General features: G+C 32.4%; 1 protein-coding gene across 1 annotated transcript; it reads left to right on the top strand.

Annotated features, from left to right (window-relative positions):
• Nucleotides 1–3,455: 3,455 nt before the first annotated feature.
• On the top strand, nucleotides 3,456–8,855 carry LOC111517842 (uncharacterized). Its single transcript, XM_023174123.2, has 5 exons — nucleotides 3,456–3,661; nucleotides 3,722–4,194; nucleotides 5,528–5,803; nucleotides 7,469–7,683; nucleotides 7,753–8,855. Exons 1-5 carry the CDS (start codon nucleotides 3,515–3,517, stop codon nucleotides 7,932–7,934), a joined length of 1,293 nt encoding a protein of 430 aa, XP_023029891.2. The 5' UTR covers nucleotides 3,456–3,514; the 3' UTR covers nucleotides 7,935–8,855.
• Nucleotides 8,856–14,064: the final 5,209 nt, after the last annotated feature.

Below are 14,064 nucleotides of genomic sequence, written 5' to 3'. Positions count from 1 at the left end.
TTTTTTAGTATGATTCACTTTTTTATCAGAAGCATAAAATATCCACGTCAAAAGGCAACCTTCATAAGGAGGTGCCACTCAATTTACCTCAAATGTAAGGGTGGTAACCAACCCCATCCTCCAAAAAAATCTCCTCGTAATAAACAAATAATTCTTACTTTTTTACGAAATCAAATGGACACGTATTAGCAGGTTGTCATAAAAAGCAAAAATTTATTTTTTTTATGAAAGTTCTGAATGTAAATTGTACCTTAACAACAATTTGATTTATTTCAAAAAGAGTTGAACTCAATAAAAATACTTTTAAATCTTCAAATCATCTCGAAAACTAATCGTTACAAACATTTTTTTTAACAGAGATGTAAAGGTATTCAAAAGACCTTTAAAACAAGGTGCCACTCGACCTACTTTCCCTATCTAAATAAGGGTCGTCGGACGTGTATGTGTGTCCTACAAAAAATCTGATTAGTCTGAAAGGTGTCCCCTTTAATTAGAAATCGACATGTCCGAGCTTTTTTTAAAAATCTTACTTTTTATATTCAAAAAGGGCTCTGTTAAGTTTTCTTTGTTACACACTGTATACTGTTCTAAGAATAGAGCTTAGGTAATGTAATTTTTGTTTCAAACATTTATTGAATATATCAGAATCATTGATTTTCAAAAATTGCACCAAATATCTAGAGATACAATACAAACGGTAGACTGCCTCAGAATAAATACCCAGTAATGGAGTGTTGAAGTATATAATAACAGTGTATCTTTATTCATATTTGTTTTATGGTTTTGGCATGTCTTATGATTTGTCTTCAGAAGTGTGATTTTATACAACACATACCTTTCTGTAGAATTTTTCAATTTCAGCACATCAAAAACATAACGATCGCGTATATGATCCTTATCGTGAAAGCACAGGAATAATTTTGTCAACTGATTTTTTCTAGAGTGAAATATTATAGCTTTTAGACACTGACTGATGTAGTCATTTACGTCTGGATGAATGCACTGATGTATTGGAATTCCGTACTTTCTTTTCTTGGCAAATACCGTTTCAGGATAAAGTTTTCTTGTAAAAATAATGTTATGAACTAGAACTTCGAAAAATTCACAAAACAGGTCTGCAGAAGCTGAAAAATGCTACTTCTAATACATGAATTTCGTAAGGAATTAGTACAAACTTGTCTTATTTCCAGACATTGATACCTGCTACACAACTTAGTTATATTTTTTACCAAGTACTTAAATAATTGTAAACAAAGTCACTTTACAACTAGGTACTAAAATTCACCATTGACATATAACACGACTTTCCTCCATCTAAAACAAGGTTAGTAGTTCATATGTTTAAGGTACAGTAGAACTACAGGTAGAGTGGTTTAATTCAGAAGCGTCTGTAGATAGCAATCTTATGTAAAGACCACTAGCTTTCAGATACACATATAGAGTATAACACAAAAATGTAGTATCATGTTTTATAAGTTTTCCCCTCCCTTGTTATTCGTGTGAATATAACGATTTCACTTGTATTACGTACCGGTATCTCGAGATGCTGTATTTCTTGGTAGGGTCTCGGTCAAAGTAATAAAGCACAGTAGATGGGACTTTACTTTATTTGACGGATTTCTTCGGTTAACATTAACAAGCTCTACGTCGGGATGTATACCTCAGTAAGCCGGTTTGAAGTAGATGATTTGGTGCTTTTGAAAGCGGTTCGTCGGTGGTTCATGCAGAAACGAAGAAACTCTTATTATTATTATTAGAAGGACCATACGGAATCCAAAAAAGTATTTGTGAGAATACTTATGTACTGAAAAATCTTTGTGACTATTCTGAATGGGCAGTTTACCATGTCACTTATCTAAAACTCTATTAACGGAGTAAGGGAGAAAATCCGGTATCACAACTCTCTTAATGTTTTTTATTCGTGGCCGTAGGCCGGTAGCACTCCAGTAGCGAGATATATTTTTTGTGTTAAAATTCGTCGACTCACATAGTTTTGAGAAGAAATTCTTAGATAGACCACCGAACCACGATGTGTTAATTAATAAACAACATCTAAGTCATTGAGCTGATAATTATTTGCTTGTGCTTTTTTAAGTTCAGAACTTCCCTGTGGCAGGTTATTGTTTGTGTCTGCGAATTATCATAGGTAGGCAACATATTTTTCTCAAACAAGCCTATGGAGCCTGTCTTCTATGTATGTTATATGGATAGAGGTGTTATGTAGGTGTGTAATATGCGAAATATTTCAGCTTGTTCGCCGAAGACATCGCTAATTTAAGTACCAGCCCCTGTCCTATCAAATGTGATTCATTACCTACTATGACTGAGAGCCTACCTCTAAACATAGCATCTGGAAAACCTTTTCTTAAAGTTTGTTTACTGTTCAGTTTGTTTTTAACTCACAATTTGTCTTATGTCAGTCATATTTATATTCCAATCAATGAATCATAAACTATTGGAGCATAAAGAGTAATTATCACAAACATCCCAATCATACAACATATTACAAAATGGTTTATTCACTATATAGAAAAAAATCTCACTCTGAAAATAAATTGTTGTGCATACCTTCAGCATCGTATTAGTTACGATGCTTGGATAATTTTCTTTTTCATTGATTTTTTATATCTAACGATCCATTTTTGGACATTTCAATATAGATATTACAAAATATACAGAGTATGTTATATATCATAATAACAAGAACTGTAAGCTGTTGCAACTTTTTTTTCACACTACGCTATATAAGTATAGTCCTTTTACAAGAATTTAAAAAAAATTACAAATTCACCTGTTCCTTTAGTTCAGAACTACACCAGCAGGCAATGTAACGTATATGATTTCTATGTTGTATATATTTATAAATATCAGAAAGCAGCGGTGCCAGGTGTATTGCTTCTTCTCCATTTGAATCCATCTCTGCCACAGTTGCAGTGTCATCTGAGGTACCTGAAGATGTTAGGTTGCTCACTGATATTGTTCACCATAGTGCAGGGTGTACCTATATGGCATTGAAACGTAGAAAAGAATGAATGAAGATCAATAGCATGAACACGCAAAACTTAGTAAAGTTCAACACTGCCACATGCAGTATGTTGAGTTCATAACGTTTTCAACCAGTTTTCATAACGGTGTACGGTAATTTTTTGGAAAGTATGACTATTTAACTTGAGATGTATTTAACTCATCGAATGTCGACGAACTTGGGAACTACGACTTGGGATGTTGCCAACTCTACCATATCGGCAACACTGCACTGAACTTGAACTCTTGAACTTGAACACAAACAAACACAACGACACAAACACAACTCGAAAAGTGAACTTGAGAGCTTTAATATTCAATATTTGAGTACAGTAGTACAGAATAAAGCTTAAACATAATTTTCATTCAAGTATTTCAAGTTTGCTTGTTTATTGTGTTCAATACATTATGGATTATGATTTAATTTTTTTTTTGGTTTTGTTATGAATTTTCTAATAATTTTTTGATAGCTTATCTATAATATATTATTATGGAAAACACATATCTCAATAAAAATGTAATATGCAGAACCTGTTTGGAGTCTACAAATGACTTTGTTTCACTATTTGAATCAGTCTCCATAGAGTCGAAGGAAGAAAAATTGTATTCCATTTTTATGAAATTTACATCTATTGAAGTATGTACCCATATTTCAAAATATTTCCTACAGGACAATGATATGGTGTTTTTTTTTCAGGTCACAAAAAGTGAATCCTACCCACAATGTATTTGTCAAGTTTGTTTAAAAAAATTAACTGAATCTTATCTATTCCAAAAGAAATGTTACCAGACACAAGAGAAGCTACAAAAACTTTTCAAAGATTCCAGTGAAAAAGTCCTGAAGGAAAAGGGTTATACTGTGAATGAACCTAATAAAGAATTGTGCCAGGAAAATAAAATAAAACCACTTGACACAGATCACTTTGACCATGATCAACAGGATGATTTTGGTGACAATATCCAGGAGAAAGATGATTTTGAAAGCATTAATAATCTCAGAGATTCTGATAATGAAGACATTGTGGAAAAATATGTGCAAGAAAACACTTATTTATATTGTAATGAATGTGGCAAAAACTTTCTGTCAGAGATACAGTTACAAAGCCATTCTAGGTCACACTTTGATACAGAAAAACTAAGATGTAGCATCTGCTTTAAGAAATTTACGAGGTACTTGCTGAAACATCTCAGTGTGTCTACATCTGAATAATTGAAAAACAACAGATTATTTTAGTAGTGAATTGGGAAAGTGGTCAAGTATCCGGCTCTCCGCCCAGGGGTCCTGTGTTCAAACCCAAGTTAAACAAGATATCAGTCTCCTGAGAATTCATTTAACAATTCTAGATGTCTCAAGCGTTTACGTACTAGAGTACGTTTGAGAAAGCTATTGCATAGTGAGACACATGTTGTGGTTTTGTAAACTGTAGTGAAAATCTCATAGGTATTCCACTAAATTTCATTTACAAGGCTGTAGAATGGTTCCTGCATCCTGATTCCAAAATAGCATATTCTATCAATTGACACATAAACTTATATTTGAGGGTTAAATCCTGAGTGTAGTAATACCAATTGGTCGAAATGTGTAATAATCTCTCATTTTCGAAATTTTGCTTAGCAAATGATTGGAGTGTATAATTAGTTGAGACTCTAGATCGAGGTATTTTATCTGAATACACAAAAGCATAGACTGCTATGATCATTAGCCTTGATATCTCCACAAGCCTCCTAAGGAGCATTATGGCTATATGCAGTTTAGTCATCCAAATTAAGTAGCAGCATCAGTAAAATTCAACTATGGTTGAAGTTAAGTTCTAACTCATGTTCTTTGGATTGTTAGTCGTCTGTACTACCACTTAACGCTAATTCACTATTGAGTTCTACCATTGTCACAGGCATTTGTACTTATTGAAGGTTTGCAAATTCAAATTAGGCTTGTTTTACTAAATTATTTTTTATTTCAAAACTCCGACAATGTTCAAAAACAATTGCTGTAAACTAAATTCAAATAAAAACATGCCTTGGTAACTGATTTAAAATGTATGTCAATATAGAGAAGATATTTAAATTAGACAACAAGAAACCATCTCCAACTACTCTATAATAAATTTCTGTTTCAGAACTCATCAAGTTCAATAGTTTCAATAGTCGAAGTTAGGTTCTAACCCATGATCTTTGGATTGTAAGTCGGGTGTACTACCACTTAACCCCAATTCACTATTGACCTCTACTATTGTCACAGCCATTGGTACTTATTGAGAGTTTGCAAATCCAAATTAGGCTCGTTTTACCAAATTACCTTTTTTATTTCAGAACTCCAACAATTTTCAAAAACAATTGCTGTTAACTAATTTCAAATAAAAACATGCCTTGGTAACTGATTGAAAAATGTATGTCAATATAGAGGAGATAATTAAATTAGACAATAACAAACCGTCTCCAAATACTCTATAATACATTTCTGTTACAGAACTCGTTAAGTTCAATAGTTTCTATTCATTTTTAGGGCAACTGATGTTAAACGCCACATGTCAATTCACACAGGAGATAAGCCATATTCCTGTATTTTGTGTCACAAATCCTTTACTCAGTCTGGTTCTCTCACAATACATATGAGGAAATGTCACAAAATAGATAAAATTAAAAACCCTTCTAGAACCAATGGACTATCCCACTTGTGTTCAATTTGTGGAAAATCTTTCAGGCAGTCATCTGGTTTGACTCTTCATCTCCGAAGGCATAGAGGAGATAAACCATATGGCTGTCAAACATGTGAAAAGAGGTAGAGTAAAAATGAAATGATTATTCATTGAATATCACTATATTTCAAATCTAAGATGCTAAAATGTTTATTTCTTGCTACAGATGAGTTAATGTAGAGTTTGTAATTTTCAATTTAATTTCATATAAAATCAGAAAACATGACTTTAATTTATACAGGGTATTTCTTAATAATATGCCAATGTTTAAGGAGGTTAGTTTTGGGCCCAATTTTGAAATGAAACTTTGTATGAACACATGTCCTAAAGGTGTCCCAACTTTTGAATAACACTTGAAATTTTGAGAAAAAAAAATGATTTGGAGTCCAGAGGCATTTTCTGCTGTATGGCATGCGTTTTTATTCTCACCTGTAGCTTCCATGAGTGGTTTGCACATAATCGTTTTAATAAGAAAAAACACTCCATTGCTTCCTAAATTCTTGATAGACTTTCCTTTCTCAACAAATCTGGTCTGTTTAATTTTATCTGCTTGATTTATGGTTTTCTGATTAAAAACTTAAATTTATTCATTTACATGTTTTATTAAATTCAATATTCTAGTTGGTTTCCGGGTTTTGCCGTAGTCTTCTTTGGTTGTAATCTCCAAACCTTTCGACTGCAACTATGGCAGTTGCAGTCAAAAGGCAGTGACGTGGTCGAAGTACTCTTCTAGCCGTGTCAACTGAAACTGAAGCTCTCATTTCTGCCGTGTCATTTACAGTGCGGATTTTGCGCCCACTTTCTGTAATGGCGGGTTCGCGCGTACTTCCCGCGCGATTTGGTTGACTTGGCTTCATTTTGGCTCTTCTCAATGCTGTGTGCCAGATCTTTGGTGGATATGTTCTTCTATCAGTGAGGTAAGATTCAAACCAATTATGAGTTATTCCATTAATGCCATAATGATACAATTTACTGAGCAGTATTCCATCATTTACACAATCGAATGCTTTGAATGAATCACAAAACATCGCTGCAGCTAAATCGCGATTGTTAATGTTGTTATGAACTTCGTTCAGAGGGAACAATATGGCGTCATTCGTACACTTTTTCGGTTGGAATCCAAATTGTTTGCAATTTATTATATTATGTAACATTAAGAAATCAGTCAAACGATTTTTTACAATTTTTTCTATTAGTTTGGCTAATGAGGGAATAAGACAAATTGGATGAAAGTTTGAGACTTCGTCTTGATTGCCGCCCTTGCATAGCGGAATAACTGCAGATGTTTTGATAAAGTTAGGAAAACTGCCATAGAAAGATCAATTATATTCATAGATAATATTTCATCAAATCCAGAAGCTTTTTTGATCCAATCCTCCTTGAATTTTGAATACCTCAATTGAAAGTTTTTTGACATCGAAAGAAAATCAGTCTGTCATCAGACCTGAACTGCCTTAATACAGGTTTGTGAATGAACACTAGAGTAAGTGAAATCCTGCTGCTGGAGAAGCAAATGCAAGAATGGCATCTGCGTGAAAACTTTCACAGACGTTTGTCAGATGTTTATTCAATATCTGTCGTGTTATCAGTCATTGAAGCATTGTTTTCTGATACATCAACATTTGAAGAACTAAGAAGGTTCTGCTACTCAAAGTTGAAAGTTTTGTTTAGAATTTTCAATCATTTGTTTCATATAAATATGTAATATTGACTTTTGGTTTATTACATATATTTTTTGTTTTTTTTAGGTTCATTTCCAGTAGTCGACTTAATGCACATAAACGTATTCACACCGGTGAACGTCCATTTTCATGTAAATTCTGTAACAAATGCTTTTCTCAATCAACAGTAATGAAAAAACATTTAAAATCCCATTTATCGGAAAATTCTTACAAGTGCAGTTATTGCTCCAAATCATTTACAACTTTGTATTATTTGAATATCCACAAGCGCAAACATACAGGTACCTATTACTGTGCTACCAAATCAATGGTACTCAAAAATGGTATTGACATTCTAATTTTAATTGCAGGGGAAAGACCGTTGAAATGTAGTATTTGTCCCAAATCCTTTTCAGATCCCAAGAATTTGAAGGAACACAGTGTTATTCATACTGGAGAGAAACCATTTCTTTGTGTCCTATGTGGAAAAACATTTCGAAGATCTCACCACCTGAAGACTCATATGAAGGTTCACAACGGGGGTTCATTATGAGAAAATCATTAATATTTTCATAGAATACTGAAAAGAAAAACAACTCGGAATTATCTAAGTCGTGAAATGAGTTTGGAAAATGTTCATCCAGTTGATGGTATGACCAGTAAAGAGGTTGTTTTTTCGTCATCTATTTCTTCAGGCCGGAGACTGAATTAATAACTGTTTGTATATTATTCATCTAAATAACTATCAATAAATATTTATTGATGAGAGACTATATTCAAGCTGATATCAATAATATCTTCATTACAGTGAATGAGAAAAGTTTCATCAAAATCAGTTAGTTTATGTGAATTAACCAGTTTGAGACTTTAAACTCTGAAAAAGTTAAACGATTGAGATTTCGATATTGAGACCTGTTTTTGCAAGATAGTTTTATGTTATTCAAATATTTTTAGTATCAATAATATTGAATCACCTCTTGGATCAAAATAAATCAAATTTCATCTGAATGAGCCTTTTTCCTAGGAATAGTACAGCAAACGTGTGACGAGAGGCAGAGAGTGGATTTAACAGTGCAAAAAATAAATAAATAATCATACGTATGAGTATTACTGGAGTTTTTTCCCAACACTAAATCGTTATTTTTACACCTCGACACGTGTTTCGATCATCAAGTGATCATCTTCAAGAGGAAGATAAAACTAGAAACTACTCAAAACTAAAGCTACTTATGCTATTCAGATACATCATACAGGTAGGTAATCAGTAATACCAGCCGTACAAGTGTACCACCCTAAATTAATTTTACAATTGGCCTTTCTATTATTTTACAATATGTCCTTATGTATGTTTAAATGTTACAGCTATTTATAGAACAATTTTCAGCTATATAAATTTAATATTACAGTGAGATATAAGGAACACATAGCACACTTAAAATATGGAAGACCTGAAAAATCAGCAGTCGCCCATCATATTTTGCAACAAAACCATTCCATAGACTTCAGTTCTTTAAAATTAGTTAGACAAGTTAACAACAACAGGCAAATAGATGCCTATGAGAGTGTAGAAATAAGTAAACGTAATAATATTATGAATAACGATAACGGACCAATACCAAATAGCATACTATATAGCTTGTTGAAATAATATTGTTGGGTTTACTGATTACTACAAAAAGACACATTGTAAATATATTTAGATAGGCAATATTGTGAAACTAATTTTATATAGCTGAAAATTGTTCTATAAATAGCTGTAACATTTAAACATACATAAGGACATTGTAAAATAATAGAAAAGCCAATTGTAAAATTAATTTAGGGTGGTACACTTGTACAGGTGGTATTACTGATTACCTACCTGTATGATGTACCTGAATAGCATAAGTAGCTTTAGTTTTGAAAAGTTTCTAGTTTTATCTTCCTCTTGAAAATGATCAGTTGGTGATCGAAACACGCGTCGAGGTGTAAAAATAACGATTTGGTGTTGGGAAAAAAACTCCAGTAATATTCATTACTACACCAAAGGTTCCAAACAGTACATCATAAATCATACGTATGCTTTAAACATGAAATGAATAGTAAATTTTTCATAGTTAATTACCATTGATTAGAATGAGATATATCTTCAATCGTTTATTGAATTAGGAATGTTAGGAATCACACGTTAAAAGGTAAGACCTCGTTAGTCCTTAGCTCGCACAAGTTTCTCAACTTCTGAGAGTTGTCGTTCGTATGGGGGCGACAGCTGATAACAGATTATATTTAATTAGAATATATTTCATTACCATCTATATTTGATTCATATTTCACTCGGAAATAAATCTGAAATTCATAATTATTTTGAATTTCTTTTATTACAGTTTGAATCTACCGCTACTCTTTTACTAGAGTCTGTATACTAACCAGTCTATTGATTCACTTTTTTTTCCAGTTACTTTTAAATTACGGCATGCAAGCCAATGTTTTCATGTCTCAACATTGTTATCCTTTACAGTTGCAAATTTTAGTTTTGCTCCAGGAACATCTGTTAAAAACATTCTTTTTTAATTGTACTTTATCATATGAGGATTAGGCAGTGTTTGCCCCTACCGACCTACTAGCGCTGCTAGTGAGTGATTTTTCGTACTTCAGGAAAAAGGTTCATTAGATAATTACTCAAAATACCGAGCATGTATATAATTGCTTATCAACATACATATGAAAGTTTGTGGTAAGAAATTTGCATGGTATTTTACTCTTATAAAATATGTATCATGTGATGATTTCTCAACTGAAGACACTGAGTGGTCGAATGTACAGTTGATAACAACCAGATTGCAAATAAATACCTATATTTTGACAAAATTGGTTCTTTATTATGTATTGTGGTTTCAAATTTATTTGTAGAACTTCTTACAGAAGTTATATTGCCAACAGTACATATTTATCCTAAGCTACATTAATGAAGGTAATGTATAGATACTTTGCAACTACTGAGTGTAGAGTATTTATTGATTCTCAAATAAACCATACAGAGTATAATATTGAACAAGTTTTGACAGCATTGCGGCGTTGCCACTTCCATCAAAAAGTCTTAGTAACTTAATTTTTTTTAATGGAACACCCCGTATATTAATACATTTTTGGAATCGCTCTGGTATTTCAATACTTTTTTGTTAATAATGTCCTACCTATACCTATCTCTATCTGTTTTCGAGATAAAAAATAAATTGTGCTAAATATGGTCCAAAACATAGCCTTAATTGAAATTAAGTACATCAGTACTCTCAATTCATGAAAAGTTGATATTTTGATGATGTTTTGGACAATTAACACCAAGAAACCGACTCCATATCATACAGGGCGTGCTAAATTACTATTATTTCCATTGTGCATAAAAGTAGTCAAAAGTTCATTTTTTTCAAATGAAACCCCCTGTATATTACTAGGTGAATTGAAAGATGGTGAAAAATGCTTCAAGATGATATCTCATGTCCCTATACCTAAATCATCAAGTTTTGTCAATAAAGTCGCTTCTTCTAGAAGCAGTGGAATTATCAAGCTTATAGCAGTTCGGTTACTTTTATAAGTTATTTACAAAGAGTTACCGACCTTGTTTCGAATCATCTTCCAAAATGAATGCAAATATCGAATATTCAAACGAAGTTCTTATGAAATTATTTATTATACACATGAACAAAGTGATCAAATCATTGTCAGAACGTGCAGAAAATTCAACCAAATGTATCCTGAATTACCACCAATGAACGAGAGGAAGCTTGTGAGATTACAAAATAATTTCCTTTCAAAGTTTCCAGGGAACAACTGTACCAAAAATCAGTCATTTCTAGGTAAAAAGTAAGATTATGTTTCTAGAAGAAGCGACTTTATTGAGAAAACTTGACGATTTAGGTATAGGGACATAATATATCATCTTGAAGCATTTTTCTCCATCTTTCAAATTACCGAGTAATATACAGGGGGTTTCATTTGAAAAAATGAACTTTTGACTACTTTTATGCACAATGGAAATAATAGTAATTTTAGCACGCCCTGTATGATATGGAGTCGATTTCTTGGTGTTATTTGAATATTTCGAGTTTGTCCAAACTATCATCAAAATATCAACTTTTCATGAATTGAGAGTACTGATGTACTTAATTTCAATTAAGGCTATGTTTTGGACCATATTTAGCACAATTTATTTTTTATCTCGAAAACAGATAGAGCTAGGTATAGGACATTATCAATAAAAAAGTATTAAAATACCAGAGCAATTTCAAAAATGTATGAAAATATTTTAGATCGATAGAACAGGTAAGGAAATGTGAGAGGTGAAATTTTCAGAATAATCATGCTTTGCGTTTTCCAGAAACGTGTAACCTACCATCGACCGCGAGTCACGCTGTATAAAGTGTGGGAAGGCAAGGAGTCATGTCGATTTCATGATGGTTTGTATATACTGTATATTATTTTATGTTTTACTCTACGATGACAGTACCTAACAGTAAAATGTTTTTATTGCAAGAAATGATTTATACGAATGTAATGAATTATTTATCTTATTCATTCTTATGTAAAAAAATTGAATAATTTATTATACACATGTGTCACAAAAATATTATCGAAAATAAATTTGTATTCTTTAATATTATGTGAAATATATACAGTGTGTGAAAGCCAAATGGAATAAATTCATTGTTACGGTTACAGTACCTACATATTAAAAAAAATCCCGGAAGACGTCGAATGTAAATTATAATTTGACTACTTTAAAATATCACCCCTACCTTCAACCCCCTTCGAATGATAGGTACAACCCCCAATTTTTTGATATCGCTTTTAAGTTCATGCAACAATTAAGATAAAATAAATTGAAATCATGTGGTTACCGAAATTCGATAAAATGCACTCTAAAACTAAATGCAATGCAAAACGTAAATGGATATAGAATACGAAAAATAATTATGGATGTTAACTAAGTTAACCGCAAACGTCTTGGCAACATCCTAATCTCAAATAAAACTGTCTTCTAACATTATTCAACATATCAGGCATGACCGACCTAATCGCAAGCGTTATTCGTTTTATTGAGTCATTAAAATCTGAAGGTATAGTTTTGTACACATTGCCCTTCACATATCCCCTTGAAAAAATCTAATGATGAAAGATCAGGTGATCGCGCTGGCCATTCAATCGATCCTCGCCTCCCTGCTCCATCCTATTAAAACCATATCGTATTCACTGGAACTAGAGGGTTTCCTGGATCAGGATATAAATTGGCTAAACTTGGAATGACATCATTTTGAGTTTCAAATGATTATCGCCCTTCAAGTTGCCCTCAATGAAAAAGGGACCAACGATATGGTTTTCTACAATTTCTGCCCAAACATGAACCTTTTGAGGGTATTGCGTGTGTTCTCATTCAGTGATGATTTTCCGTTGACCAGTAGCGGCAATTGTGCCGATTAGCATGACCATTAAGAGAAAAAGTACACTCATCAGACAACATAACGTCTTCTGATTGGATGATATTGTTATTCAACATGTACATCACTTGCTCACAAAAATAAGTTCTTCTATCAAAATCGTCTTCAATGAGCTCCTAAGTAGGTATCATTTCATAGGGATACATTTTTTCTTTTAATATGTGTACTATCGATATATGGCTAACATTGAATGTATATGTGAGTTTTCCTCAAACTCAAGCATCACATATAATTTGAGTTCATCATTCATTGCATTGGCAGCTGTTTTTTTATCCGCTCCTCATGACCAAACTCGTGAAACTGCTTCTCTATTTTGCTCATTGTTCCTTGAAATGGGCGGTAAATTAGGAAATTTCTTATCAAATAGGCGAGCTACTTCTTGTTGTGTTCGGGTTTTATGTCAATAACCAATCATTTGTAAAACTGTTATTTTATGCAGTCCCTTTAATCTAACCATTTGCCAGACTTGAAGTAAACGAACTTTATTCTTAAATTAAAATACTGACAACTAATTTTGTAACATACAAAACAATTTGACAAGGCATTTAAAACTAACGTTGCCACGGACATTATTCACAGGTCTTTAAAGAATACCATCTGAAAATTATACTGCTATGGTTTTCGCTCACTTTCTCATTATCAATACCTCAACTTGAAGTAATTTTTGAGTATATTGCAATAAGTTGTGGGTGTATTTTGTCGAAGTTCGGTAACCATATGTTTTCAATTTATTTTATATTGATTGTTACAATGAACTGGAAAGCGGTAACATTTTTGAATATAGAATGAAAACGTCTTTCAAACGATATTTTACAAGCCTATACTTCCCATTTGAAAAATTGAGGGGTTGTACCTGTCATTCGACGGGGTTTGAAGATAGGGGAAACATTTTTCCGTTTAAGTATGTCAAATTATAATCTAAATTTGACATGTTTCGGGATTTTTCATAAATATGTACAGTAACCGAAATAATGAATTTATTCCATTTGGCTTTTACACACTATATAGATTCATATACAGAAAATGAATACTTGAGTATTGAAAATTAATTCAATAAATAGTGTAATAAGGTTAAAAATGTTTGCTGACATATGTAATAAAGACGATAATATTTTTGTTTCGGAAATTATTACTCTTACATATTTTGAATGAAAATTTTCAAATCAATAAATTTCAAATTTCGGAAGAAATTGAGTATTTATTCAGTACCTA

This window comes from Leptinotarsa decemlineata, unplaced genomic scaffold (assembly GCF_025532065.1).
Source record: "Leptinotarsa decemlineata unplaced genomic scaffold, Ldec_3_MD MMD2_tig00000505_RagTag_RagTag, whole genome shotgun sequence".
NCBI lineage: Eukaryota > Metazoa > Arthropoda > Insecta > Coleoptera > Chrysomelidae > Leptinotarsa > Leptinotarsa decemlineata.
This window is presented reverse-complemented; position numbering and strand designations above follow the sequence as displayed.